Here is a 25,464-nt window from a genome sequence, read left to right on the forward strand (position 1 = left end):
AAGATTTCTGTCAGTAAGAGCAGATGCATCTCGGAGACTGTTTGCTCTGTTTATATGCAAGCCTGGCGACACATTTTTATTTCCCTAATTAGTGTTTTGGAAATAATCAGCTGTGCGAATTTCTGACACTAATTTGTTTCATTTAACGACCTCAATGCAGAGATCATAAATAAATCATGTGAGGGCGGGTCAGATCCATAAAACACAAGGACGAGACTTCTGGACTGAAACAGCTACAGCACAGCAGAACCTAACAACACGTCTGTTCCCACCTGAAACGTCGCCGACTCTCTGCCTCCAAACTGGAACCAGAAACCAGATGTGCCCGAGGCGTCTGGCGACAGCAGCGGTGACATCATCTGTCACAGTCTTCAGGATTTGTGACACGCGGGCGTCAAATACGACGACCACAAAATGAACCAACACTCACCGCACTCGTTAAGTCTACAGGTAATTAAAATCTCCTGCATCACCCATCAATTCTTAGGGAGTAAACAGAAACAAAATAAAGTTTGATATAAAGAGTTAAAGTTGTTCTCTTCACATCTATATTTGAAGTGTTAAATTCTATTTATATAAATGTTTGGGCTTCCAATCAGGAGGACACTGAGATGGTGTCCTTTGTATTTTGTCTGGAAATGTCGGGGTTTTAGCAACGAAAAACTTACATGTGGCACATTTTGTACCGCAGCAAATGCTCCAAAGTTTGGCTCAACTTCACTAACAAACTGCAGCAGCTGCAGTCAGGAGGTTTGGTGCGAGGGAGGAATCAGCTCTGACGTGACGAAGCGTTTCCTTCAACACGGCGTGAATCTGAAGGAACGCTTCACCGTGTTCAACGTGTCGCGCTCTCCCAGATCCAGCTAACGCCAACAGTAGCAACACCTCAGGTACTAAACACAGGTGAGCCGACGTTCAGCTTTTATACTGAAGGGAAACCAACGATGGCAACAGATGAGACGAGTCATATGTTTGGCCATACAGCATATCACCGATAGTCACTGAAGGTTTTCAGATGGAGGCTCTTGGCTCTGATTCTGCACATTTTTATATCAGTGATTTTACATACTGGCTGACACAACTGTCAAGCTTTCTCTCTGTAAATATTTAATTGAATGTTCCAGGTCTTTAACTGAAGCCGCACACAAACAGGAAATACCAGTTAAACCTCAGGAAAATTGTTATTTAAAAAATAAAAAGAACAGATAAAGAACTGAGATTAATTCAACATCTGGAGAATGAGACAATGCTTTATTATACTTTTGTTCCTTATAATGTCTTTATTACTCTTTAAGGTTCCTGTAAAGAACTTTGTCATTTACTATTAATTATAGAGAAAAGAAGCTTTGTGAGTTTTAAAGCAGTTGTTGATGAGAAACTGAATAATGCTCCATTTAAAGGGAGAGTGAATATTTATTATTGCTGGAAACATTATTCTTCATGAGAACAAACAGCTGGCCTGTCATGCATAGACTAAAAGACTGTGATACGCCAGTTAATTACTTAATTGGAACTAATTAAATGCAAGGGTACCAACTGAATACTGTCTCTATTATTACCTAGAATTATTACTAAATTACACATTTACAAACCCGTAAAATGAAGCATCACTGAATCTGTTTTCATTTCATCACTTCCCTTCGAAGTAAGTAAAGTTTATTTAAATAGCACCTTTTACAGACAAGAGGGGTCACAATGTGCTTTACAGTGAAAATATAAACTAAAACCAAATCAAATAACTACTATATATATATATATATATATACCAAGAAATTTTATTTGTTCACAAGAACTGTCAAATTGAGAGAAACATTTCTATAAGTGAGAAATTAACTCCGTCTTTACAGCAGCTGATGTTCCTGTTTTTTTCTGAATCTAAACTGTAAAACTGGACATTTTCAGTATCAGACTGTGTGTCTGTCTTCCAGCTGGTCTGGGGTCAGCTCAGTTACCGTCTCGTGAAATGGAGTAAAGGTTAAGGTGATGTACTCACCTGAGGTCCAGGAAGGCCTGGGATTCCTATCGGTCCAGGTTGACCTCTGACCCCGCCGGGACCCTGTAGGCACAACATGGATTTATAAAAACTTTAAAACTACAGACAGGAAAAAAGCAAGCGCCCCCCGTTGGTTTGTGGACTACCGTTTTGAAGCTTTGAGGACAGAACACTGTTGGACTGCTTTCTTTGCCTTTGTAATCTTTCTTCGTCCTCTCAGAAGCGACTCACCTGTGGACCTGAAGGACCTGGGATCCCTCGGAGTCCTGGATCTCCTGGCCCTCCAGGTGCGCCCTGCAGGACACAGTTTAAAAAAGGGTGTTACTGGTGTATAAACCAGTACTAACAGCTGTTGTTTGAGTTCCTCTCCTACCTTCTCGCCGAGTGGCCCTTTCCTTCCGATTGAACCCTGAATAGCAGAAAAGCAATATGTTAAAATAATTATAATAATGTTTCATGAGTAATGTATTAATCACTTTGTTAATCAATTTTTCCTGATTTGCTTTAACCACGCCCACCAGTGATGTCACATGGTCCTGGAGTACACCTGTACATCACTGCAGCAAGGTGAGACACATTGATGTAACACAATAAGTCTTTTTTTCTTTACATCAGTAAAGTTTGTATTGTTAAAGGCAAAATGTGTCCGTATATCATTTTAAATTAAATATTGCTGCAACAGGCCTACACATCATATTCTGCAGAAAACATCTTTGTTTGGTACAGATTCTTGCAAGAATTCTAACATAATCATTTAAATGTTTTTCAATGAAAATGAGAATAACTGTGTAAATATTATAATTCCCTCCAATATCGCAAATCAGATCCCAAGTGCAATATCAGTCAAAATAATTGCAATTAGATATTTTTTTTAAATTGTTCAGCCCTAAGACCTATTTTAGTAAAGAAACTAAAACATATTTTAAATCTAACTTTTATATATTTGGTGATACATTTACTAATTTACTTAAATTAATAATTTGATGTGCTCTGAAATTCAACAGGGAAATCCAGACTGCCGGTTTCTTTCTGCCTGCTGTCGGCCTAGCAGCTAAATCTGAACTTCCTCATCATGTCACAGAATGTAACGGGCTACCAGAAAATATATATATATATATATATAATTTAATATAATATAACGGAGAGTGCATTGACCAGATAACAGCAGAGAGTTTCACCCTGTAATATTAATTAGCTGCAGCCTGACTACGCTAACACATGCTAACAGATTTTAAGCCCTGCAAAGTCAACTAAACTTTCAGTATTCTTTTTTTAGATTTAAGAGAGTGACTTTCATGACTTAAATTATCTTTTAAACTGACAAACATCAAGTGTGTAATTCAGGGCTCAATTCAAACAAGATCAGAAAAACTGTTGTCTCTCATCGTTGACTATTTTTTCTCCAAAGTATGGTCCCATGGGACTTAGGATATCTATTAAAACACTGTTAATAATGTCAGTCAGAATTAAAACTGTGGTGCTTATACTTAAAATAATGCACTTTATTAAAAAAGGAATCACTCAATGTCTAGCACCTTTTAAATAAATTTCTACCAACTTTTAAACTCAACGTCTGGAACCTTTTAAATTCAATATGTGGAACCTTTTAAATTCAACGTCTGGAACCTTTTAAATTCAGTGTCTGGAACCTTTTAAATTCAGTGTCTGGAACCTTTTAAATTCAACGTCTGGAACCTTTTAAATTCAATGTCTGGACCCTTTTAAATTCAATATCTGGAACCTTTTAAATTCAGTGTCTGGAACCTTTTAAATTTAATGTCTGGAACCTTTTAAATTCAATATCTGGAACCTTTTAAATTCAGTGTCTGGAACCTTTTAAATTTAATGTCTGGAACCTTTTAAATTCAACGTCTGGAACCTTTTAAATTCAACGTCTGGAACCTTTTAAATTCAGTGTCTGGAACCTTTTAAATTTAATGTCTGGAACCTTTTAAATTCAATGTCTGGAACCTTTTAAATTCAACGTCTGGAACCTTTTAAATTCAGTGTCTGGAACCTTTTAAATTCAATATCTGGAACCTTTTAAATTCAACGTCTGGAACCTTTTAAATTCAACGTCTGGAACCTTTTAAATTCAACGTCTGGAACCTTTTAAATTCAACGTCTGGAACCTTTTAAATTCAATATCTGGAACCTTTTAAATAAATTTCTACCAACTTTTAAACTCAACATCTGGAACCTTTTAAATAAATTTCTACCAACTTTTAAACTCAACATCTGGAACCTTTTAAATAAATTTCTACCAACTTTTAAACTCAACGTCTGGAACCTTTTAAATTCAATATGTGGAACCTTTTAAATTCAACGTCTGGAACCTTTTAAATTCAGTGTCTGGAACCTTTTAAATTCAATATCTGGAACCTTTTAAATTCAACGTCTGGAACCTTTTAAATTCAACGTCTGGAACCTTTTAAATTCAACGTCTGGAACCTTTTAAATTCAACGTCTGGAACCTTTTAAATTCAATATCTGGAACCTTTTAAATAAATTTCTACCAACTTTTAAACTCAACATCTGGAACCTTTTAAATAAATTTCTACCAACTTTTAAACTCAACATCTGGAACCTTTTAAATAAATTTCTACCAACTTTTAAACTCAACGTCTGGAACCTTTTAAATTCAATATGTGGAACCTTTTAAATTCAGTGTCTGGAACCTTTTAAATTCAGGATCTGGAACCTTTTAAATTCAATATCTGGAACCTTTTAAATTCAATGTATGGAACCTTTTTATATACATTTCTGCCACCTTTTAATTTAATGTCTGGAACATTTTAAATTCGATATCCAGCAAGTTTTAGGGACTGCATGCAGATGTAAAACAGGTCAAAATATCTCACCGGGTTTCCAACGATTCCGCTCTCACCTGGCCGCCCGTCTGGCCCAGGTGCACCCTGAGGAGTTAAAAACATCACAATTCAGCAAAGTGGCTGAATTGTTCTGACAAAAAAAAGAGGACAAACTAAAATATGTATTAAATTGAGACTTTTAAAAGTAAATTAGCATCTTAGGAGGTTTCTTACTAGATACAGAAACACAGAAGTCACTGCAAAGAAGAACCAAACAAAACACAGCACTAGTGTTTCTGTATTGATCAAGAGTTCATCTAAAAACGAACTTCAGTGATCCAACAATCACCTGATTTTACCTTTACACCATCAATCTCAACACGAACCCATCTGTGATGTTTCTTACCGCTAAACCTGGGTTCCCTGGTTCTCCTTTGGCTCCTGGAGAGGTGTTATCAGCACCTGATTCACCCTATCAGACAAAACATAAAGCCACAGTCTTAACTCAGTCAGTCCTGAAAGATAAACTCCACGTAGTGTTTAGTTTCCTGAAGTGGAGCCTCCAGCTGTGTTAGGGTTTCTAACAGGAGACAGAGCTCATAGTGAAGTTCCTGAAAACAGAGAAACCTTTAATGATCTTCTATGACTTGTGATGTGACAGCAGAGACGATGGAAAGACCGTGTTATAGAGGCCTTTCAGTTTAAACTAAGGGCAACAAACTTTGTGTTTTCACCCGACTGTTTGACCAAGAAGTAAGAAGGAATTTATTCGCAGCTGATGGTGAAGATTTTGTTTGTTTTTTGCTCTCCAGTTTTAAACCAAACCAATGAGCCTTAATAGGAAACAAGAGCGCTGAGACTCTCTCTTTTTCTCCCACAGAAACATCCAAACATACAGACTTGCTGGGCGGTCAGACTCATTTCTGTTTGCAAATAAAGAAAACACCCTGGTTTTATTGAGCTATTGGTGATTTTATGATGTTGAAAAACATTTTATTAAAAGAGCAAAATCCAGCTTTGTTAAAGGTAAAAACACCATTTCCAAAAAAGTTGGGATATTTTCCAAAATGCAAAAAAAATCTAAAATCTGGGATTTGTTAATTCACATGTACCTTTACTGAAGTGACAATAGTACAAAGAAAATATTTTAAATAGTTTTACTGGTCAGCGTAATTGTATTTTGTAAATATAAACAGTTAGAATTTCATGCCTCAAACACACTCAACAAAAGTTGGGCCAGAGTTAAAGTAAGATTAAAAGTGCACAGAGTATTGAAGTAACGCCTGTTTGGAAGACAGACTAACAGGATGGAAACAGCTGAGGCATCATGATTGTATATAAAAGCATCCGCCACAGGCTCAGTCTTTGCACGTAAGGACGGCTCGTGATTTACCCCTTTCTGCCAAAATACTTGAGAAAATTGTTAGTCAGTTAAAACGGAACTTTTCTCAACACAAGACTGCAGAGAATTTAGGTCTTTCAAAATCAGCAGTGCATAATATTGTGAACAGACATCTCAGGGCGTAAAATCTTTTCTTTGTACTTTTGTCCATTAAATAAAGGTTCTTATGAATGAACTAATAGTTATTTTGTTTTTCCTAAGCTCCTAAATACCACTGAGGATACCTTGATTGTCTTCACCATAACAATCATGTAACGTCTAAAACTGGGCTCTAGTCTAAGTCTAACAAGACAAATGAGAATCCAACATTAATCTCTCTATGACTTTGCAGTATCGTGATAAAAGAAATTAAAGTAAATTCAACCAATCCCAGCAAACTTTGAAACAGCACGACATTCTCAATTAGATGTTTGGTCTATAAAATGGCAGAAAACGGCGTTTTAATGTTTCCCACAGGCCAACATGGCGACCTCAAATATCTTGTTTTGTCCACAACCCAAAGATATTCAGTTTACCGTCACAGAGACCAGAAAATATTCACATTAAAGAAGCTGTAGAGAAATAAAGAATTTGCTTAAAGCATCCTCGAACCAACTATCAAAATAGTTGGCGTTTAATTTAATAATTGACAGCTAACCGATTCATCGTTACAGCTCTATTGACATTTAGTTTTATTCCTCCTCATGCAGAAATCAGTCAAAGTTGGAGAAAGCTCACTAATTTGTCCAACCACTGCTGTTTTAAAAGCATCCAATTTGAAACCAAAGTTATGAGCCCAAAGCCAAACAAAGTAAATCTCTGATCTCAGATCTGTATCTCTGTTTTAAGCCTGTAGAACTTTTTTAGCCCTGAAGTCGTCTTATCAGGCAGAACTCACTCCCTGGCCTTGTATCACCTCTAACAAGCTCCACCAAATCTGCCAATTTTCATTCTTAAACCTTCAGCAACACATTTGTGGTTGTTCTGGCTTGTTTCTGTAAACCACAAACCCCCAAAATATTTCAGGAATGGCTTTAACAGGATTCTATGAGTGAACATTAGGTGATCCTACATTCACCGCATCTTTAAGAATCTAATAAGAGAGACAAAGGGACAGGCTGAGAGTGTGTTGATCTGTTGATCTGGTTTGTTCAACAATAAGTTTCAGAGAAAAAACGTGAGAGAGGAAGGATTAAAGCAGCGCAGCAGAGCTGTTATATAAGCACACAGAGAGAACATAAAGCACGAGGGTCAAACTTAAATTTAAATCCTACAGAGTCTGGAGGGAGAGAGGCACACAGATAAAGATAATGACGGCAGTTATAATAATATTTTTATTAAAAAGAAAAAAGCAGACTAGGGAGTAAAGAAAAACAAAACTTATCTGTGAATGTCTCAGTGAACTTATCCTCTGTGTTTCCAGGGTTCACGCTTGATTTAAAGAAATATTTTCCGGGATATTTTCTCATTTAAGAGAATAAAGTCAAAGGATTTAACAGGGTCACAGTTAGGTCACTTTAACTTCCAACACAAAGTTGCAGCGTTATACTGTATATTCACACTGGATGCCTCATACAGACAGAAGACACAGTCAGGTCAAACACGTCGATCCCGAGGAGTGAATTTGATAATCCTGCTGTTTTCTGGCCCGTCCTGAGACGCATACCATTTAACTGCAACGTCCCTGGTTCCAGTCCAGCTGGGGACACTTACTGCAGGTCCTGCCCTCTTTCCTTTTCTGTTTCTGCACCTTTTTTTTAACAGGAAACTGAAGTCTCGCTCAAGGACAGTTCTCGCTCTGAAATCTCGTGAGAGGCGAGTTGTTGCAGGAAGACTCAGGTGGAAATGAGGGAGAGGAGTACAACGCACACGACAAACTCCTCCCCCTCGTTTCCACCGGCGTCTTCCTGCAACAACTCGCCTCTCACGAGATTTCAGAGCGAGAACTGTCCTTAACTACTCCTTAAGCTTAAAGATGTCACTGATGAGAGTTTTATCTCAGAGGCGTGGTTTAACAAATCCTGAACTTAACTTCCAAGTCTGACTTCAAGAAATCTGGTTTTAGTGAGAAGCAGCAAACTCAAAGGTTGCATCTGAAGCGTTTTCTCTTTCGTGGCAAACTTTTCTTTATTTATTAGTTTATTTAACAGGAACAAAGCAATGCAGCAGCTGTGATGTACACTGGGCGTCTAGCAGAAGCTTGTTTGCAGGTTAGGCTTTTAAATCCAAAACACCAGAACAGAACAAAGCACATTCATGTTTAAATGTACATGTGTGAATAACCGACATGCAGGAGTGAGAGAGTGAGCTGCAGTGTGTATACGGTCTGTACACCTTTTCTTATGTAATACATAAAAAGGAACACAGGTCATTGCACACAGCATTTTATTATATGTAAAAATAAATAAAAATAAAATGAAGAGAGAGGGAGAAAATATTTGGACTCACCGGATCTCCTCGCAGTCCTCGCTGTCCTTTCGGCCCCGTCTCCCCTCTGATGCCTGGGATACCCTGAGGACGACAGTTCAACCTGTCAATCAACCAGCCGGAGGTCAGAGGTCAACGCCTCCGAGCTTCATTCTGTCATCATAATATGACGGGCGGGACAGCTGAATTCCACCGAACTACAGAGACACTTTGTTCCAACATTCAAGTATTTATGAAAGCTAGCACTACTACTAATAACACAAACTTTATACGAGTAAATTACTCATTAAATTATACGTTTAAATATTTGAGTTATAATAAGAATAATTAGTTATTATTAATTATGAAAGAGAAAATACAAAAGTCAAACTACAAAATGCTCCATACACTTTCATTTAATCACTAAATTAAATGTATTAGTTCATTAACAATAAGTAATATATTTTAAATATACAGAATATATACATTTCAGTACAACAAAATAAAGTTATTCCTGTGTTCTTTTACTTTTATTTTAAATTTTGTTTGATTAAATGTGTTTTAAAATGAAAGCTTCAGTGGACTTATGTCTGAAAACTAGTGTTGTAGTACTCGAGACCGGTCTTAAGAGCACTTTTTGATGGTCTTGACTACAACACTAATGTGCATGAAAAAGTCCTCGTTAAAAAAGTGAAAATACAAATAAAGCCATCGGAGATCACAAAACAGATAAATGATATTCTGGTTTGATAAAGAGAGACACAGAGACAGTGATCACATATTGAGAAAGAGAAATGTTTTACTGGGTTTCCCGGGTGTCCTCTCTCTCCTCGAGTTCCATCTTTTCCCGTCACTCCCTGCAAACACAAAACCAGAAACAGCTCAGCGCCAAGAGCCTCAAAAATCCCTCCAATCAGCTCATTTCCTGAACACACCCGCTCATTTCCTCCGTTATGAAAACAAAAAATTAGAGTTCTCCTGTATCTCAGAATCATCAGATCTTATTAGTTTCCTGTTTAACTAAAGTGTAACTAAATTAAAGTGAAAGAAGGCCACCTCTTCCACATGCAGGATGAGGACTGAGCATTAAAATAACCTGATAATCCCAAAGATCTGTATCGGGGCCGATAATCAACAATAATAGGAATATTATTTGTTGTCTTACTTCTATGGGGGATAAAATTTAGGGGCTTTGTGTGGATGTTAAAGGGCATCATAATGTTGCTAGGGAGACAGTGAGGGCTACAGCACAACCAAAGTCCTTATAGACAAGTCCTGCCGCTCTGCAGCCATCTTGGTAACGCCTCCGGGTAAGACGACCAGGCCCCCCTCTGAATGAATGATGACCTGTCCAGGGTGTACCCCGCCTTTTGCCCGATGTCAGCTGGGATTGGCTCCAGCCCCCCATCCCCCCCCCGACCCTGTACGCCGGATAAGCGGTTGATGATGGATGGATGGTTATACTCCTGCCACACATGAGGGTAGTAGTGACACATACCTAGTAGACCCTTATTTCAGTGGAACCACACGATGGGCTGAAATAAGTTTCCCGCCTCGGCTGTTTCGCTTTCTGGCGTGCAGGCAGGATAACCGCCTCGGATCTTTGGCGTTTCAGGTTTTCCCTATAGAGTTGCACTGAGGATTCTTAAAGTGGCGTGTCTCCTTTATAAAACATCTCTAGTACAACTTGATCTCTGTTTTTAAGCCTGTATTTGTTCACATTTTGTCAAACTGTCAATAAAAGTAGCTGAATTAGCAGCTCCTGTTAGCAGTGTACGCATGCATGCAGACAGATTCTCAGGCAGGTTCTGCAGCGACTTTATTCTCTGGATTCTGAGTGGATTTATGGACATCGAGTCAGAGATTAATGATATTCTCTGAGAGTCTATGTCACGAAGAATCTAAAATATGTGTGTTCAGATTTCACCGAGTTATGACTCCAGGAAGGAGAGCCAATACAAACTGCAGGAATTACACGCTAAGTGTTTTAAAGTACCCTAATCTGCTGGCCGGGTTGAAGAGCGGCTTAACTACAATGACCTGTTGTTTTTAAAACATGTGCATGTACCGGTCCTCTTCACAGCATCTTTAAACAGTGGCATAAATTATAGACATTCCATTACTTGATGATGTGTAAGGCTTTTCTTTTTTCTTTATTATTATTTAAATAGTCAGATGAGCAGATGTAGCTGCTGAAGTTTGTACCTGTTCTCCGTTCACTCCGTCCAGTCCTTCTTCTCCGTTTTCACCCTGCGACGTTGGAAGCAAAGTCAGGTATCACAGCAGAATGTTTCTCTGACTCTCTTTTTTAATGTTCGTGCAAGCATTCCTCACTACATACGGCACATCACATGACATGACTTTTGAGTCACTCACCCTGTTTCCCCGGAGGCCTCGGTTTCCCTGCAGACACAAACAGCAGGAGTTAAGACCCACATCATCATCTGTCAAACTAAATGCATGGTTAATAATCTGATAATAATAATATACCTTCAGTCCCCTGAGTCCAGAACAACCCTGGAGACCCTGAGGTCCACTCGGTCCAGGACGCCCTCGCTCTCCCTGCAACATAAAAAACACAGTGAGGCGTGACGCAGCACAGAGGAGTCCAGCAGGAGACTCCAGCCCTGACGTCACCGCCGTGAGCAAACGCTGACTCAGTTTAACCCGCAGTGCAGAACTTTCCCATCAGCCTCAGCTGTGTGTTCTGCAAATGTTAGATGACATGTCTGTAAAGATTCTCAGTCATCCAGGTCATAGTTATCCAGGGAAGGATCAAATCAAGGGCAGCTGCACTTTGATACTCAAAGATGTTTCACCTCATCCAAGAGAAGTGAGGAAGCCTCTTCTTTATGTTTGTGATTGGCAGACAGTTTTCTTATTTAATCTACTGTAATTCAGATTTTAATGGACTCTGGAGGCTCATCTAACCTTGGAAAATGGAAAAAGATCTCTTGACAGCAGTTAGGAACAACCCTTCATCTGCAGCCAACAGTTTAACCAAATCTGGTCAAATATTATGTTTTAAAGTGAATGAAGAAGCACTCACAGCGACGCCCTCATCTCCAGGGAATCCGGGGTAGCCCTTCTGTCCAGACACACCCTGTTCAGAAAACACACAACAGGATCAGAGTGGCAGAGGAAAAAACATTTAAAAAGCATAAAACTAATTAAGGAGGACAGCAAAGTTCGTCCTACTCCAAAAAGTCTATTTCCAGGAGGATAATGAAATTGAAGACTTGCTGTTCTATGTAAATATTTATAGATATTTTCTTTCTGAAATAGAGCCGCCTCTGGTCGTTTCACCTCGCTGCAATGTTGCCGATCTCATTAGTATTAATAATTCTGCTGTTGACCTCAAAACCTCAGAACACAATCAGTACATTTGAGAAAAATAAAGATAATCTGATTCTGAAAACCTTAAAAGTACAACATGTGAACAGCACACAAACTTTCCAAATTATATCTGTGTCATTTTTTATTTTGAAGGCAATTTTTGACTCCTATTTAAAATGTTAACCCTTTTATATTAATATAATAAGCATTAGAGTTATTCTAACACTTTACCTACATGCCTCTTAATCACCTAAATGTGTCATCATCTAATCAAGATAATCCAAACCACTTTCTGAAATAACCAAACAAAGTTGAGGTAATTGTACTTTACTTGAGTATTTAGGTCATTGTACTGGTGGATATAACGAAATTCAGGTGCACTACCTGAGTGGGCTCTCTTAAATAAAATAAAATAATAATAATACAAACAAACCAAACAATAATAATAAGATGCATATTTAAATATGTATTCCACAAGAATATTAGATCTAATCACAGAATATAAATTAGGACGTTCCACAGGGGAGTTCTTGCACAGTATAATTAACGGCTTTGGGTTTCAGTCTGGTCGTCATTTATTTGACAGCTGAGGTCATTTTCCACATTAAGATTTTACATAAAAAATCATTTGACAAGCTCATAAAAAGGCATTGTTGTAGATTAAACCTGCGGTGTTGAAGCAGTGTCTCTTGTCATGTTTCAGAGTCTCTGATTTGTCAGCAGTTCCACCAAATAACCCCCCCCCCCCCCCCCCGCCACCGTGTCTCACATGGTTTCATTTAAATAACACTTTGAGGCCCAACAAAGTAATTTTATCCACTATTTGACAAAAACAAATGAAAGATTGGAAAAGTCCCAAAACTGAAACAGATTTGTTGATTAGAATGTTGGTTTTTCTTGTTTCCTCTCACATTAATCATCTCACAACCACTCAGATTTATCCGGGGACCCTGTGGAGGGGCCACTGGACTAAACTAACTAGAGGTTATAGAAAGATATAGAAAAAATCCCCCTCGAGCAGCTGCAACAGTAAAACGCTGCTCTGACATTGATGCATCAGTATTAATAATCTATTGTAAAGAAAGTTGTTCAGTCATGTGTTTTATCATTTGAGAAATAATTTTATTTCAGCCGAAGATCTGGAGAAACTCATCCACCACTTTATCTCCTCCAGCCTCGCATCAGACTAGGCGATCCGTACCGTGCCCGAGCACGTTTAACCCCCAAAGTCCGGCGCAGTGTGAGCGCAGGCTACCGGGGGGAGTGGCAAGGGGGGAAAAACGTGCTCGGGCACGGTACAAGGCAACCGGGCCTAGTACTCACTTATGTAAGAGTACTCACTTTAATCCCCCCATGGGCCAGAACACAGACTGAGATCCTCTGGTTGGGCGTTGCTAACTATTCAAAGGTCTCCTGGCTAAAACCCAAAGAGGAAAACGGGGCCTCTGCTGTCAGGGGCCCCGTCAGTCTGGATCAGTCTACCAGAGGAGAGCAGGCTCAGAGACTGGTCCTGGATTATCTCACATCTACAAAAAAGCTTTCAATGTGTGATGTGGAATTATTTTTCTTTTATTGTACATTGACTCGTTCCATGTTCTACTCGCTGCACATAACTGTGTGCAAAACTGATTTTTATTTGACTTTGATTGTTTTATTGATTGCTTTGTTACCTGCAGAATGACTTCTTTTACTACAGATTATACTACGTGTTGCTGCTTTTACTTTTACTTCAGCCGGTTTTTGAACGCGGGACCTACCTACAAGTATTTTTACAATGTTGTACGGATACTTTTACTTCAGTCAATGATCTGAGTCACTCCTCTCAGCCTTGAGAAAAGGAGGCGTTTCATGCTTTGCCCTGTGTAACAGGATCCATTTAACGCTGACCCTGGAATGCCTGGAGAACGGGACTTAAAGGGAAGTCTGCCCTCCTCCAGGCCTGTTGCTTACTTTATAAAGATCTCTGCAAGTGTCTGCTTGCTCTCAGACCGGCTTGTTGCACGTTTTTACAAACGTCCTTGACATGGTGTTTAAAGCTTTAAAAGATGTGTGTGTTCCGGTCACCTTTGACCCCGGGGGGCCCCGAGAGCCACGGACGCCTTCGTGTCCAGAACATTTGCACATGACGTTGCAGCACTCCTTATCCGACACAGAGTCCTGCAGAGAGACAGAGGAGAAATCAATAAAGTAACCAAACAATGCATATTTTCTGATTTCTTTTATGCATCTTATTTATAAAAATAAAAAAAAACAGCAAAAGATTTTAGAGTTTACTGCTGAGAGAAACATTACATAGTTATAAGCCACTAAAATCTTAAATCTAGGGAAATGTACACCACACATTAACTCTAGAATGTTTCACATTGGGTTTGCTATTGTTATTTACCACGTAAAAACTGACGCAGACGTCTGTGTGTGTTTTGTTTCTCCTTCTCTTGTCTGTGAACATATAAGCGTGTTTATGTCTGATAGGTCTCTTATTAAGTCAAGTGATTATTCTTTCCCACAACAAATTTAGCGTGCCTCACATTTTCCTTGAAGAACACATTTTACAGTTTGTTTTTTATTTAAACACTTACTTGGACATATGACAAAAGATTTAATCCAGAAGGCCGTTTTGTACTTTTAGCTTTTATTTATTCGTACTCACAAATTTTATGTTTTCTTTTCTTCTTCTGTGCAGCTATGTTCAGTGCTGCACTAATACTTTCTCTTGTTTTGCTGTTCTCTTTTTGATTGAGACGTGCTATACATTTTCACTGAAGCTTTGTTTTTATTCTTTGTAAAGTCATAAATAGTAAATCAGAAGAAAAGTCACAGCGTCTACCTGCAGGAGGTTTTGGCTGCCGTGTTAAACGTGGTTATGTATGTGTATTTCTTAAAGTAGGAGAAAGCTGTTAAGGTTGACTGGATTCTTGTGGGGTTTTTCTTTGCCAATGGCCTTTTCCTTAACATGGTGAATAATTTAGATATTTTCTTCAACCAACACTTCCCTGTGGCTTGTTCCTGGTTTCCATTCCTGCAAACAGACACGCCAGGACATGAAAACCTTTTCTGAACTAATGATGTTTCTGTGACTCTCATCGTGCCGAGAAAAGCGCGACATCTCTCCATCACTTTACTCTCAACGTCTCAGCTGTGATCTACTGCTAAAAATGTGACGAATCAGACCACCAGGAAAAAAATAGAGAAAGCATTTCCATTTCAAGGGAGACAAACAAAACTGTTCCAACACACTAAGAGCAGCTCTCATTTTCAGCTTTCTTAATGACGGTTTCACGCCACTCATCAGCCCGTCCGGCTCATCTCTTGAGCTGATAAAAGTCGCCGTGTGGAAACACCACGTCTCTGTTCTCACGTTCATGTGTGTGATAATGGCTCTAAAGGTAACTTAGTTCGTTTGTTAAATACTTCGAGGCATTAGACTCTTTTCATACATCCTTTCTTTCAGCACCAAGTAGTTTTTACTTGAACACCAGAACTTACAGGTGGCAGCTAAAATGTGTTTTATTTTCGACAGGTAACATTAGTACAGCCAGGTAGATTTTATTTTATTTCATTTAATTTTATTGCTTTATGTCATTAATTGTTTGGCCTGTTTTAATTTATCTGGTTTAAATATTCAAAATGTTCAGCACTTTGGTCAACTCTGTTTTTTTTTTTAATAATGTGATTTATTAATAAACTTGACTAGTGAGAAGTGGAAAAGCTCATAACTGTCTTTAATTTGTGTCACTTAACAATAAATGGCTGAACTTGCAGAACTTACAGACACATCGTACTGCTTGAAAGAAAATAGTCACCAGAATAAGCGTTGAAACTGACAAACATCAAGGGAAATAAAATGCACTGCTAAAACCATGATGTCTCGATTTTACATTTCTACTCCTACAAGTATAAATAAACAAGATACAAAATGTAAAATGAGACAGTTCTGGTGTTGGAAAGAGTTTGAAGCATTTAGTAGACCCTGCTGGTGTACAAAGGGTGAAAATACCTTGAACCAATAGTGATTTTATTTCACTTGAATCCAATGATCTGTCCAGTCAGATCTGAATATGTTTACGGCAGATGATTTTCAACCTGTGGTGACGTGAATGACTTACGATCTGTTTGAGGACGGTGCTGCCGACACTCTGCATGCCGATGCTGAGAGGAAGCTTGTAGCCGAACCCTCGGCCAAACTCCACCATCTGCAGCTGGGCGGGGTCCCGCGCTCCCTCCAGGGCCACAGTCAGCAGAGCGCTGACCCCTGCAGAAAAAAAAAATCACACAGAAGATGAAAGCGTGTGCCATTTCTCTGCAAACAGCTGTACTCGCTGTTACCAGAAGAAATGCAAACTGTGGTCGTGTTGGATCACCACACAAAAACCTGTCTGTGTTTACCAGACTGTCGCAGCAGGTCTGACTCATGCTCCAGCTTCATCACGTCTTCATCGAGTCCGTCTGAGAAGATCACCAGCACCTGAGGGACGAGGTTGATCGCACGTTAGACTGATTTTATTGATGAGGAAACTTCATCTCGTCTCCTTGATTCCGACCATTCAGCTGAAATGCTTTAATTAGTCAGCCATGGATAATAGAATACAGAGATACAGACCGCATAAAGGATTTTACTGAATTAATGACGCTTCAATTTTGAAGTACTTTGAGCTACAGCTACAAGTCACTCGGGCAATGTTCAGACTGCAGGCCAAAGTGACCAAAATCAGTTTCATTTGTTGTCTGAACAGCTCAAGTCTAGTTTCCACTTTCATACTTGGTCAGATGCAGGCAGGATCTTTTGAAAAGCGACGTCAGTCTGGACGTCTGATCAGAGTTCATGCAACCACCGTCAAAATTCTGCACTACGCGGAAAGAGAGGGAACAAAAAAGCTTCACAAAAAAAAATTTGAGCTCTAAGGTCTGCAGTGAGGATGCAGCTTCAGTTCTGTTCCCTTCCACAAAAAACTATATGAAGGAATTGAACAGTTCTTTTGTGGGGCGTAGGAGCCAAACTCCACCATCTGCAGCTGAGCGGGGTCCCGCGCTGGGGGGGTTCGGGGACATGCCTCCCCGATTTTCTTTCTTTCTTTCTTTCTTTTTTTTTTTAAATAAAGTACTTAAGTGCTCATTTCTAATGGCTTTTGAAAAGAGAATGTACTTATTAGTGTGGCTGAAAGAGGGTCTTTGTAGTGACAGAAGATGGAGAAAAACTCGGAGAGGGTCAGAGACACGGAGTATAATATAACTAGAACAAAACCGACTACATACCATTAAAACCATGGAACAGCTGCTAGTTAATGTAGCCACAGCACAAATGTATTTAATTATCCCAATGTTACATTTGTGAGCTGTCTGTGATGTTTCCTGTGTCTCACTTGGCCCTGACTCTTCCTGCAACACATGTTTGTGAACACAGAACTGTCTTCAATGCAAACTCTGATGACTTGCTTTTGGTCTAGTAGCTATCAGTAAATCTTACAAGCTCGTCCTCCTCAGTTTGTTCTACTACTACTCCTGTGAGCTCTGTCCTCTTAAAATACTGTAGGATGCCCGTCTCTGTGTGAACACTGACTACTTTTCAATTGTTTATGGATACATAAATAATAAACGACCATTGAATTTATGGTACATAACTAAATGAGCCTTTAAAATACATTTTCAAAACTAGAAACATCCCTCTCTAACTCTCCTAAAGTAAAGTAATGACTTCAGCTGAGCCCTTTAGTTGATAACTACGCTTAAATAAGTCATATCATCATCAGTCTTACTATAAACTGCTGCTTTGGACTGTGCTGGCTTTGACTCTGTTCTGCTCTTGCCCTCATCTCTGCTGTCTGTCTCATGTTCATGTCAGCGCTAGTACTGGTGCCGCTGGCCAGTTGCAGGTAGAGTACTCAAAATCTTTACTCAAGAAAAAGTACAATTATTCCCATAAATAGTCAGAGGAAAAAATTGCAAACCTACTCAAGTAAAAGTATAATAATATATTTCATCTGCTGTCCAACATAGTTATTTCTAAGAAATGCAATTTGCTTTGCTGGTTGATTTTCTTTAGCTATTTCTGTTTAAAACAATTTCTTTTTTAAAATCTCCATGAATGTGTTGAGAAGATCACTTTAAAATATCAGCTTGCTGCCTAGACACTATTGTTGCATGTGTCTTTTATTATGGACATGTAGCCGACCAAACCTCTTGCTTTGCAGCAGCACACGCAGCCAAAACAATCTGATTATTCCTAAAGCATCTAAATAATCTTCACAACACAGAAGAATGATTGTGGCAGCAACACGGAGCAGCTCGTTGTTGAAGCAGGTAAAGCTGCATACAGAGGAAGCTGTGCGTCATGCATAAAGACCAACAGGACTGTTTTATCCATCATATTTTCTCTCTCTATGTGCATCTCAGAAATGATTGTTTCCTGAATAAATAACAGCTCTAAGTAGCTGCTGAGTGAAGCCAAGATTAGTTTCACCGGCGAGCTTCTGTTTATGGACTCACCGTCGGACAGCGCTATCAAACAAATAGTAGGCCTAACCAATGTTAAAAAACCTAACCGGCTAATACTCATCAAAAGAAAGCAATGCTCTTTTCAACAACAGGATACTGTTAATTTTTCAGAATCAATCAATCATCTAACTTATGTTACAGTGTGAAGTCTACGTTTGCTCTGCAGAGAGAGAATACGCTTTAATGCAGCGTTAATGGAAAGTGAAAGTATTTATTTGCCGGCTTGATAAAGAGCGACGCAGGCTGCTTTCCAACACGGCCAGCAGTATCACGGTGTGCGCTCACTGGATTTAAGTTATACTATTAGAAAAATAAAGCTTAAACTGAAAAAGGTGTTTGCCTGATTTTCTAAATGTTTGCATCTGCCCAGCTCTGATGACCGAGACCAGGCGTTCTTCTGCGTAACTGCGCGCACAGACTGGATCATTTCGGTTGATGAAGCAAAATGCGGATTACAGACTGGTTAAATTATGAAGGTATGAATGGAAAATGTATCGAAATTAAAAGTAGATTACTGGCCTTTAATCATGTCTGATGCGGCGTGTGATTGACTGACTGATTGACTAGTCATTCAAACCCGTGAGGGGGACAAAACATAGATTTTGAAATGTGGGGGTGGACATGTCCCCCTCATGTATAATGGCTCCGACACGTACGGGTGAAACAATAGTTGAATGAATATATTTGGTCTCTAAAGACTCCCTTTCTCATTGGTGGTTTTTATTTTTGTGAAACTGTCTAACTTGTATTAGTGCAAAACTGTTTTCTAAAAAGGATTTCCACAATAGCTAAGAGTTCCAACTCAAACATCTCCTTTATAAATTGGGATGTGAACACAATACAATTAGAGAGGGATAGTTTAAGTGTTTGTAAATCTCACCTTCACGCCAGCCCTGGACTCGGCGCTGAACTTCTGCCCGAAGGATTTCAGCAGGGCCGTGTTGAAGTAGGTCGGCTCTGCCAAATTCAAGGTCATGACCTTCCTCACTACGTCTTCGCTGTAGCCCTCAAAGTTCAAGTCGTACAGGGAGCGTCCATCACGACCCACCACTCGGTAGGCGATGTTGGTCTTGATGGGTGCGGGGCCGACGCAGCAAAGGCCTTCAACCGAGGAGACGTAATGGGCGATCTCTGGCAGGAAGGTCTGGAGCTTGGTGTGGCCGCTGACCAGCATCTCACCAGGAGCGACAGTTCTTCGAGTTATATCGAATCCCATAGCGATATCAATGCTGCAAGCTGTAGCAAAGAGACATATGTCTTTATATTTGGCAGTCATAGAAGCAGAGGGATATGGTATGAAAAAAGACAGACAGAGAAGCAAAGTCCCTTTTAAACTCACTGGATTGATCTTCGGGGGGTCTGGATTTGCAGATGGTGTCTACCACCTTTTGCTTGATGTTTTCCAAGTTGCCGAAGTTCTGCACAGTAAACAGCCTCTCCGGGGTGCCAGTGATCTGCAGGAGCTCCAGATCGTGGACGTCTCCAATGCCGATGGCAAACACCTCGATCCCCAGAGCCCTGAGACGATCAGCTGCATCCTCCACTTCGTCCTGCGATTCACCATCTGTGATCAGCACAAGATTCTGGGAGATCCCAGCAGATCTACGACTTCCTCGCGACGCCTCAAAATACTCGCTGATGGAATCCAGAGCCAGCCCGATATTGGTGCCTCCACCGAGCTGCACCATATCCATGATGTGCTTGGTCACGGCTTCCTCGTTGTAGAACTGATTGAGGTAAAACTCATTCTGGAAAATGCTGCTGAACTGGGCAAGTCCTACATGCACTAAATCCTGACTGACTTTGAAGCTGTTCACTAAATCTGTGGTGAACTGTTTCATGATGGTGTAGTCAGCGCTGTCGATGCTGCCAGACTGATCGAGTAGGAAGACCAGGTCAGCCTTCTGTTTTTCACAAACTGCAAAAGCAAAGAGAAGAAATGTATTGTCATTATTAATAAAGTGTGCCATATACCTGCCGCACTTCACGTTCATTAGAATTCATTCTTGGTAGATTTTCAGCCCTCACATGGACAGGATGACATTACTGGTAGATCTTTACTTATCACAGGTATATCAGTATGTTTCATGGGTTACTTGCATGTTTGACAACATTCATTCTGTTGGGTTTTCCAACACCACAGATTGTACTGTGTACAAAAGGTGCTATGCCTCTTACCTGGCTTGGTGGTATTGCAGAGGACATGAGTTATGTTCTTGTACAGAGTTTCCAGGGCGGCGAAATTGTCTACATAGAAAACTCTGGACTCGTCGTTACCAGCCATGATCTCTAGCTGCGCCTTGTTGGCGCCTTCCACTCCGATACTGAAGACGGTGATCCCTTTCGCTGCCAGTGCCTTTGATGGTGCAAGCAGATTGTTAGGGTCAGTGGCATCACCATCTGTGATCACCATGAGAATCTGGGGCACCTGGAGATCCGCCCGGCCACCATGTTGAGCGTTAAAGAACTGTAAAGAGTATGCCAAAGCCTTGCCAGTGTAGGTGTCTCCAAAGGGGGACTTCAGTGCTGATATTGCTTGAGCAACATCTCGTTTGGTGTCATACTGATTCAGAGTAAAAATAGATTTGGGGTTGGTGGAGTACAGAATGACGCCAAAGCGAGTCAGGTCCTTGCCAACTGTGGTTTGGTTTACAATGGACTCCATGAACTTCTGCATGCTTCTAAACTTGCTCAGGGTTATGCTTGTGGAGCCATCCACCAGGAAAATAATGTCAGCCTTTTCTGTCTTCTTGCACTCTGGTTGGAAATAAAAGGACAAAGAGCAAATGGGATCAGAGGGAAGGGTAGCAGGAAAGATGAGGGAGAAGTAGAGGTGCACTTACATTATAATGAATCAGTAACTTAAAAGAACCACTCTATATTTATATGTACATATATTTATATTTTCCATCTTAGCAATCTTCCAAAAATGTCAAAGCTGTCTTATTTACATATTCAGTCTTGTTGGCTAGCAAACAACTAACAACACCTCCAAGGTTCGTCTGGGTTTTGTTGACAGTGGAGTTCTTTTCAGCATTTGAAACGGGAGCCAAATCTACCACCAAATTCAGTGTCAGGATTAGGTTTCTTGTCAATGAGTTTTAGGGGAATCGCACTGTCCTGCAACACTATTATGTTGCAACCTAGAAGTTAGAACCAGGTTGGATTTCCAAGACAGATTTCCAGTGCAATTCTTCAAAGGGTTTTTGATTAAGAAAATAAAATTTAGGATCCGACTGCCGATATATACATGTTTTTCTACAAGATGGGAGTCAAAGAGTAAAAGAAGAGGGAATCTGTGGCTTACAAACTGTTATGCTCTATAACTGAAATGATTTGATGTTCTGGGATAGTTACCTCTCTCTGGATCACAGAGCTCCAAGGCCAGCTGGCTCTCCAGGTCCTTCAGAGCATCAAAGTCCCTCTCGACATACACCCTGTCTGGTGAACCGCTGATCTCCAGCAGCTGGGTGGTGTTGGCGTCCACCACTCCGATGGCGTAGATCAACACTCCTTTGTCCCTCAGAGCTTCGGCGGGGCCTAGGACAACGTCTTGGGCCTCGCCATCTGTTATCACTACCAGCCTCTGCCTCAGGTCAGGGCGCCCGCCTCGGTTTGCATCGAAATACTGCGACACATCTGTGAGTGCTTCACCGGTGAGCGTGCCTCCACCAAGCTGCTGCATAGCGTCGATTGCGGTCATCATTTCTTCCTGGGTGTAGTAGCGGTTGAGCGGGAACCCCAGTTCTTGGACGGTGCTGAACTGCATGACACCGACATGCACCTCGTCCTGCCTGATGACGGACTTGCTGATGACAGCTTTCATGAAGTCTTTCATTTTCTCATAGTCTTGTGGATAGATGCTGCCAGAGCTGTCGATCAAGAAAAGGAGGTCGCCCGGTACGTCTTTGCAAGCTGTAGACACAGAAGCACGGACGTGTTAGTGCGGTGTTCCTCTTTTTATTCCTGCTACTGGTGACGTTTATCAGCCAGCAGCATCTAATGTTACGGGGTAGAAACAAGCGGCAACAAGTAGGTAAAAATTTGTCTGCTTTCTGTGCCCTTAGAGATGGGTCATCTGCAAGACCTGTATATCGAATGTTATTGTGATCGAGTTGTTTTTGTCGACCACAAACTGCAAATGAGTTCACACCCAGCTGGGGGCCTTTGTTGCAGGTCACGCCCCATCTCTCTTCTCATTACCTGTCACTTCTCTGCTATCGGCTATCTGATGCTGGTGTGTGTTGCCCTTAACTGCTACGTACAGAATATGGTAAACACACATTTTAAGCTGTACTCCAGTTTTCCTTACCGTCTTGCGAACAGATGTCTGTGATGATGTCATCCTTGATGGGCCTCAAAGCATCAAAATTATTGACAAAGAAAGTCCTCTTAGGGTCGCCGGAGATCTCTACCAGCTCATCTTCATCTGCAGCTTTCACCCCGATGGAATAGATGATGACTCCCTGAGCCCTGAGCTTTTCTGCAGGTACCATGACGTTATCACTGGATTTTCCGTCAGTGATGACCACCAGGTATTCTGGGACTTTGTGGCCACGAGTGGCAACTGCTCTTTTAAAGTGTGGTACCATGAATTCCAGCGCTCTTCCCGTCTCCGTCCCGCCTCCTAATTGTTCAATCTTCTCTACGGCTTTCTCCAGTGTCGCGGCATCTGAGTAGGTTGTCAGGTCAAACTCTAAGTCTGGCGAATCTGCGTATTTTGCGACCCCCATGCGGACATGTTGTGGCCCAATACGGAAGGTATGAAGAAACTCAATGATGAACTTCTTCATGTCCTGGAAGTCAGTGGGGTAAATGCTTCCCGAGTGATCAATCAGGAAGAAAATATCAGCTTCATCCGTTTGTACGCAGCCTGGAAAAGGAAAAACAAAAACATTTTGAGCTCTATTCCCAATGCATCAGCTGTACATACATTTACATTAATTTAATAAATGTTTTAAGTTTTCTTTAAACTTCCACTTAAAATTGTCTTGATATTTAAATAAACAAAGCTCGTTCAGACCTTCTTTGATGCTAGTTCTTCTTGTACTGACTGAGAACGCTTGCCGAATAATGTTGTGGCACAGACTTTTCTGCATGATCTGCTCCAGCGATTTCAGCTTGGCGAAGCTGTCCACAATATACATATGCTTATTGGGGGGATAAGACGCTATCTGAGCCAGCTCGGCCTCATTGGCGTCTTTGACTCCGACTGCGTAAACAGTGACACCAGCCCGACGGAGGTTAGCTGCCGCTGTGCTCACGTTGTCCTGGGATTCACCGTCTGTGATCACCACCGCCACCTGCTGGACACCCTTATCTATTCTGCTCCCTTTTTCCTTGATAAAAACATTCTTCCGGGTGAACTTTAGGGCGGCTCCAGTTTTCGTACCGCCTCCATGGTAAGGCAGGATTTTGATGAAATTCAGCAGCTCGTCCTTGTCACTGAAGGTGTCGAGGTGGACCAGTGCGGTGGGCTTGTCACTGTACATCACGATGCCCACTCTGACTCTGGCCGGACTGATTTCCATGCCGCTCACAATCGAGTGCAAGAAGGCGCGCACCAGCTGGAAGTTGGTGGTTCCAATGCTTCCCGACTCATCAACGATGAAAACGATGTCTGCCAGCTTGGCTGCTCTGCAATCTGTGAAAGGGGCGTATTATCATAAAATCATTATGAATCACTCAACGGTATAGAAGATAGAACCAGATACCTTTCAAGATGAAGGGCCTGTCAAAGGTGGACTAAAATAATAAATGAATGAAAGTATAATTAAAAAAACATTCCTACCTTCCGTAAGAGTAGTCTGTTCTTCCTCTGTTTCAAAAATAGCCTTCAGAGTAGTTATAGCATTGATAACAGTGTTGTATAGGTACGGCTCAGTGGCGATGACACGCATTTCCGTCATCGAAGCACCAAAGCTCATCCCCACCACAGTTACTCCTGATGATTTGATCAGACGTGACGCCCTGTACACAGGATCATCTGAGTCTTTTCCGCTTAGAACAACCAGGTACTGTCTGTAGCCTTGGTCCGCCCGGCTTCCTGCAGCACTAGTGAAAAAGTTAGTGCTGGCGTACTCCAACGCGCTGCCCAGGTTACGAGGCTCGTTGGGCGACAGTTTGCGCTGGCGAAAACGCTTAGTAGCATTCATGGTTTCCTCTTTGGTTTGGTAGGTATTGAGAAGAAATTCCACCTTCATATCCCGACCATACTGGGCCAAGCCCAGACGGTAGGCGGACGCTCCGATGTTCAGTTGATTGGCCAGTCGGATGAGGAGGGTCCGGATCTGCTGGAAATCTGATGCAGTCACACCACTGTCCACCAGGAAGAAAATGTCTGCAAAAGTTTCTTTCAACGCTGAAAGAAAACAGACCAAAAGGAAGAGTAAGAAGATCTTAGGGCTGGACGATATGGCCAAAAATGTACTTTCATATCTTTCTATATCGATAATTATCACGATAAGTATAAAATCTGAATTTTTTAGAGTTTAAAGGCTGATTTCTGCTCCTGAGTGAAGAAACCTGATGGTTAATTGTGGTTTAAACTTTTCTTTATGGTCACCACTTGAGGCCAAACAGTAGGATCACTTCATAGATCCGAGGCAGAACATTCAAAACTATTATGATAAAATCTTTGTCAACAAATATGCACGAGTAAAATTAAGTAAAAACTTTTTTTCAGTCCTTTTTTTTTGTCCTCAACAAAATAATAAATATAATAATAAAAAAATAAGTCCTAATTTGTGTATGACGACGTGTAAGAGAATACAATCAAACAATTATATTATAATATTGAACATTTGTTATATTGTTATTGGAAAAAATGATATCGCGATAATTATTGTTAGTTTTATTGTAAAAAAGTAGACCACTCCCTCCAGAAGAAATGATTGTAATGAAAGACGATTAATCTTTCTTTTTTATAACAGTGTAAATCAAAATAAGACCGCATCTTGCCTATGAATTACAAGATACTGATTGATAATTCCCAAGTCAGAACACGGCGTGATAATAAGGAGATATCTCCTTATTATCACGCCGTG

The 25,464-nt window shown here is 40.6% G+C and overlaps 1 protein-coding gene across 2 annotated transcripts in view; it reads right to left on the reverse strand.

The window, feature by feature from the left end:
- Nucleotides 1–25,464, reverse strand: part of LOC119898157 (collagen alpha-6(VI) chain-like) — an 82,979-nt gene that overhangs the window by 24,358 nt on the left and 33,157 nt on the right. For both annotated transcript variants that reach the window (XM_038712342.1, XM_038712341.1), the window contains exons 6-26: nt 24,210–24,779; nt 23,442–24,062; nt 22,731–23,291; nt 21,776–22,333; nt 20,597–21,175; nt 19,758–20,336; nt 19,299–19,654; nt 16,313–16,391; nt 16,033–16,178; nt 13,991–14,083; nt 11,640–11,693; nt 11,081–11,152; nt 10,967–10,993; nt 10,796–10,840; nt 9,394–9,447; nt 8,633–8,695; nt 5,210–5,275; nt 4,855–4,908; nt 2,367–2,402; nt 2,225–2,287; nt 1,994–2,056 (exon numbers count right to left, since the gene is read on the reverse strand). In XM_038712342.1, the coding sequence (XP_038568270.1) occupies nt 1,994–2,056; nt 2,225–2,287; nt 2,367–2,402; nt 4,855–4,908; nt 5,210–5,275; nt 8,633–8,695; nt 9,394–9,447; nt 10,796–10,840; nt 10,967–10,993; nt 11,081–11,152; nt 11,640–11,693; nt 13,991–14,083; nt 16,033–16,178; nt 16,313–16,391; nt 19,299–19,654; nt 19,758–20,336; nt 20,597–21,175; nt 21,776–22,333; nt 22,731–23,291; nt 23,442–24,062; nt 24,210–24,779 (4,739 nt within the window). The remainder of the gene's footprint in view (nt 1–1,993; nt 2,057–2,224; nt 2,288–2,366; nt 2,403–4,854; nt 4,909–5,209; nt 5,276–8,632; nt 8,696–9,393; nt 9,448–10,795; nt 10,841–10,966; nt 10,994–11,080; nt 11,153–11,639; nt 11,694–13,990; nt 14,084–16,032; nt 16,179–16,312; nt 16,392–19,298; nt 19,655–19,757; nt 20,337–20,596; nt 21,176–21,775; nt 22,334–22,730; nt 23,292–23,441; nt 24,063–24,209; nt 24,780–25,464) is intronic.

This window comes from Micropterus salmoides, unplaced genomic scaffold (genome assembly GCF_014851395.1).
Source record: "Micropterus salmoides isolate LMB-PRFRI ecotype aquatic unplaced genomic scaffold, ASM1485139v1 Ms_hic_scaffold_11, whole genome shotgun sequence".
Classification (NCBI taxonomy): Eukaryota; Metazoa; Chordata; class Actinopteri; order Centrarchiformes; family Centrarchidae; genus Micropterus; species Micropterus salmoides.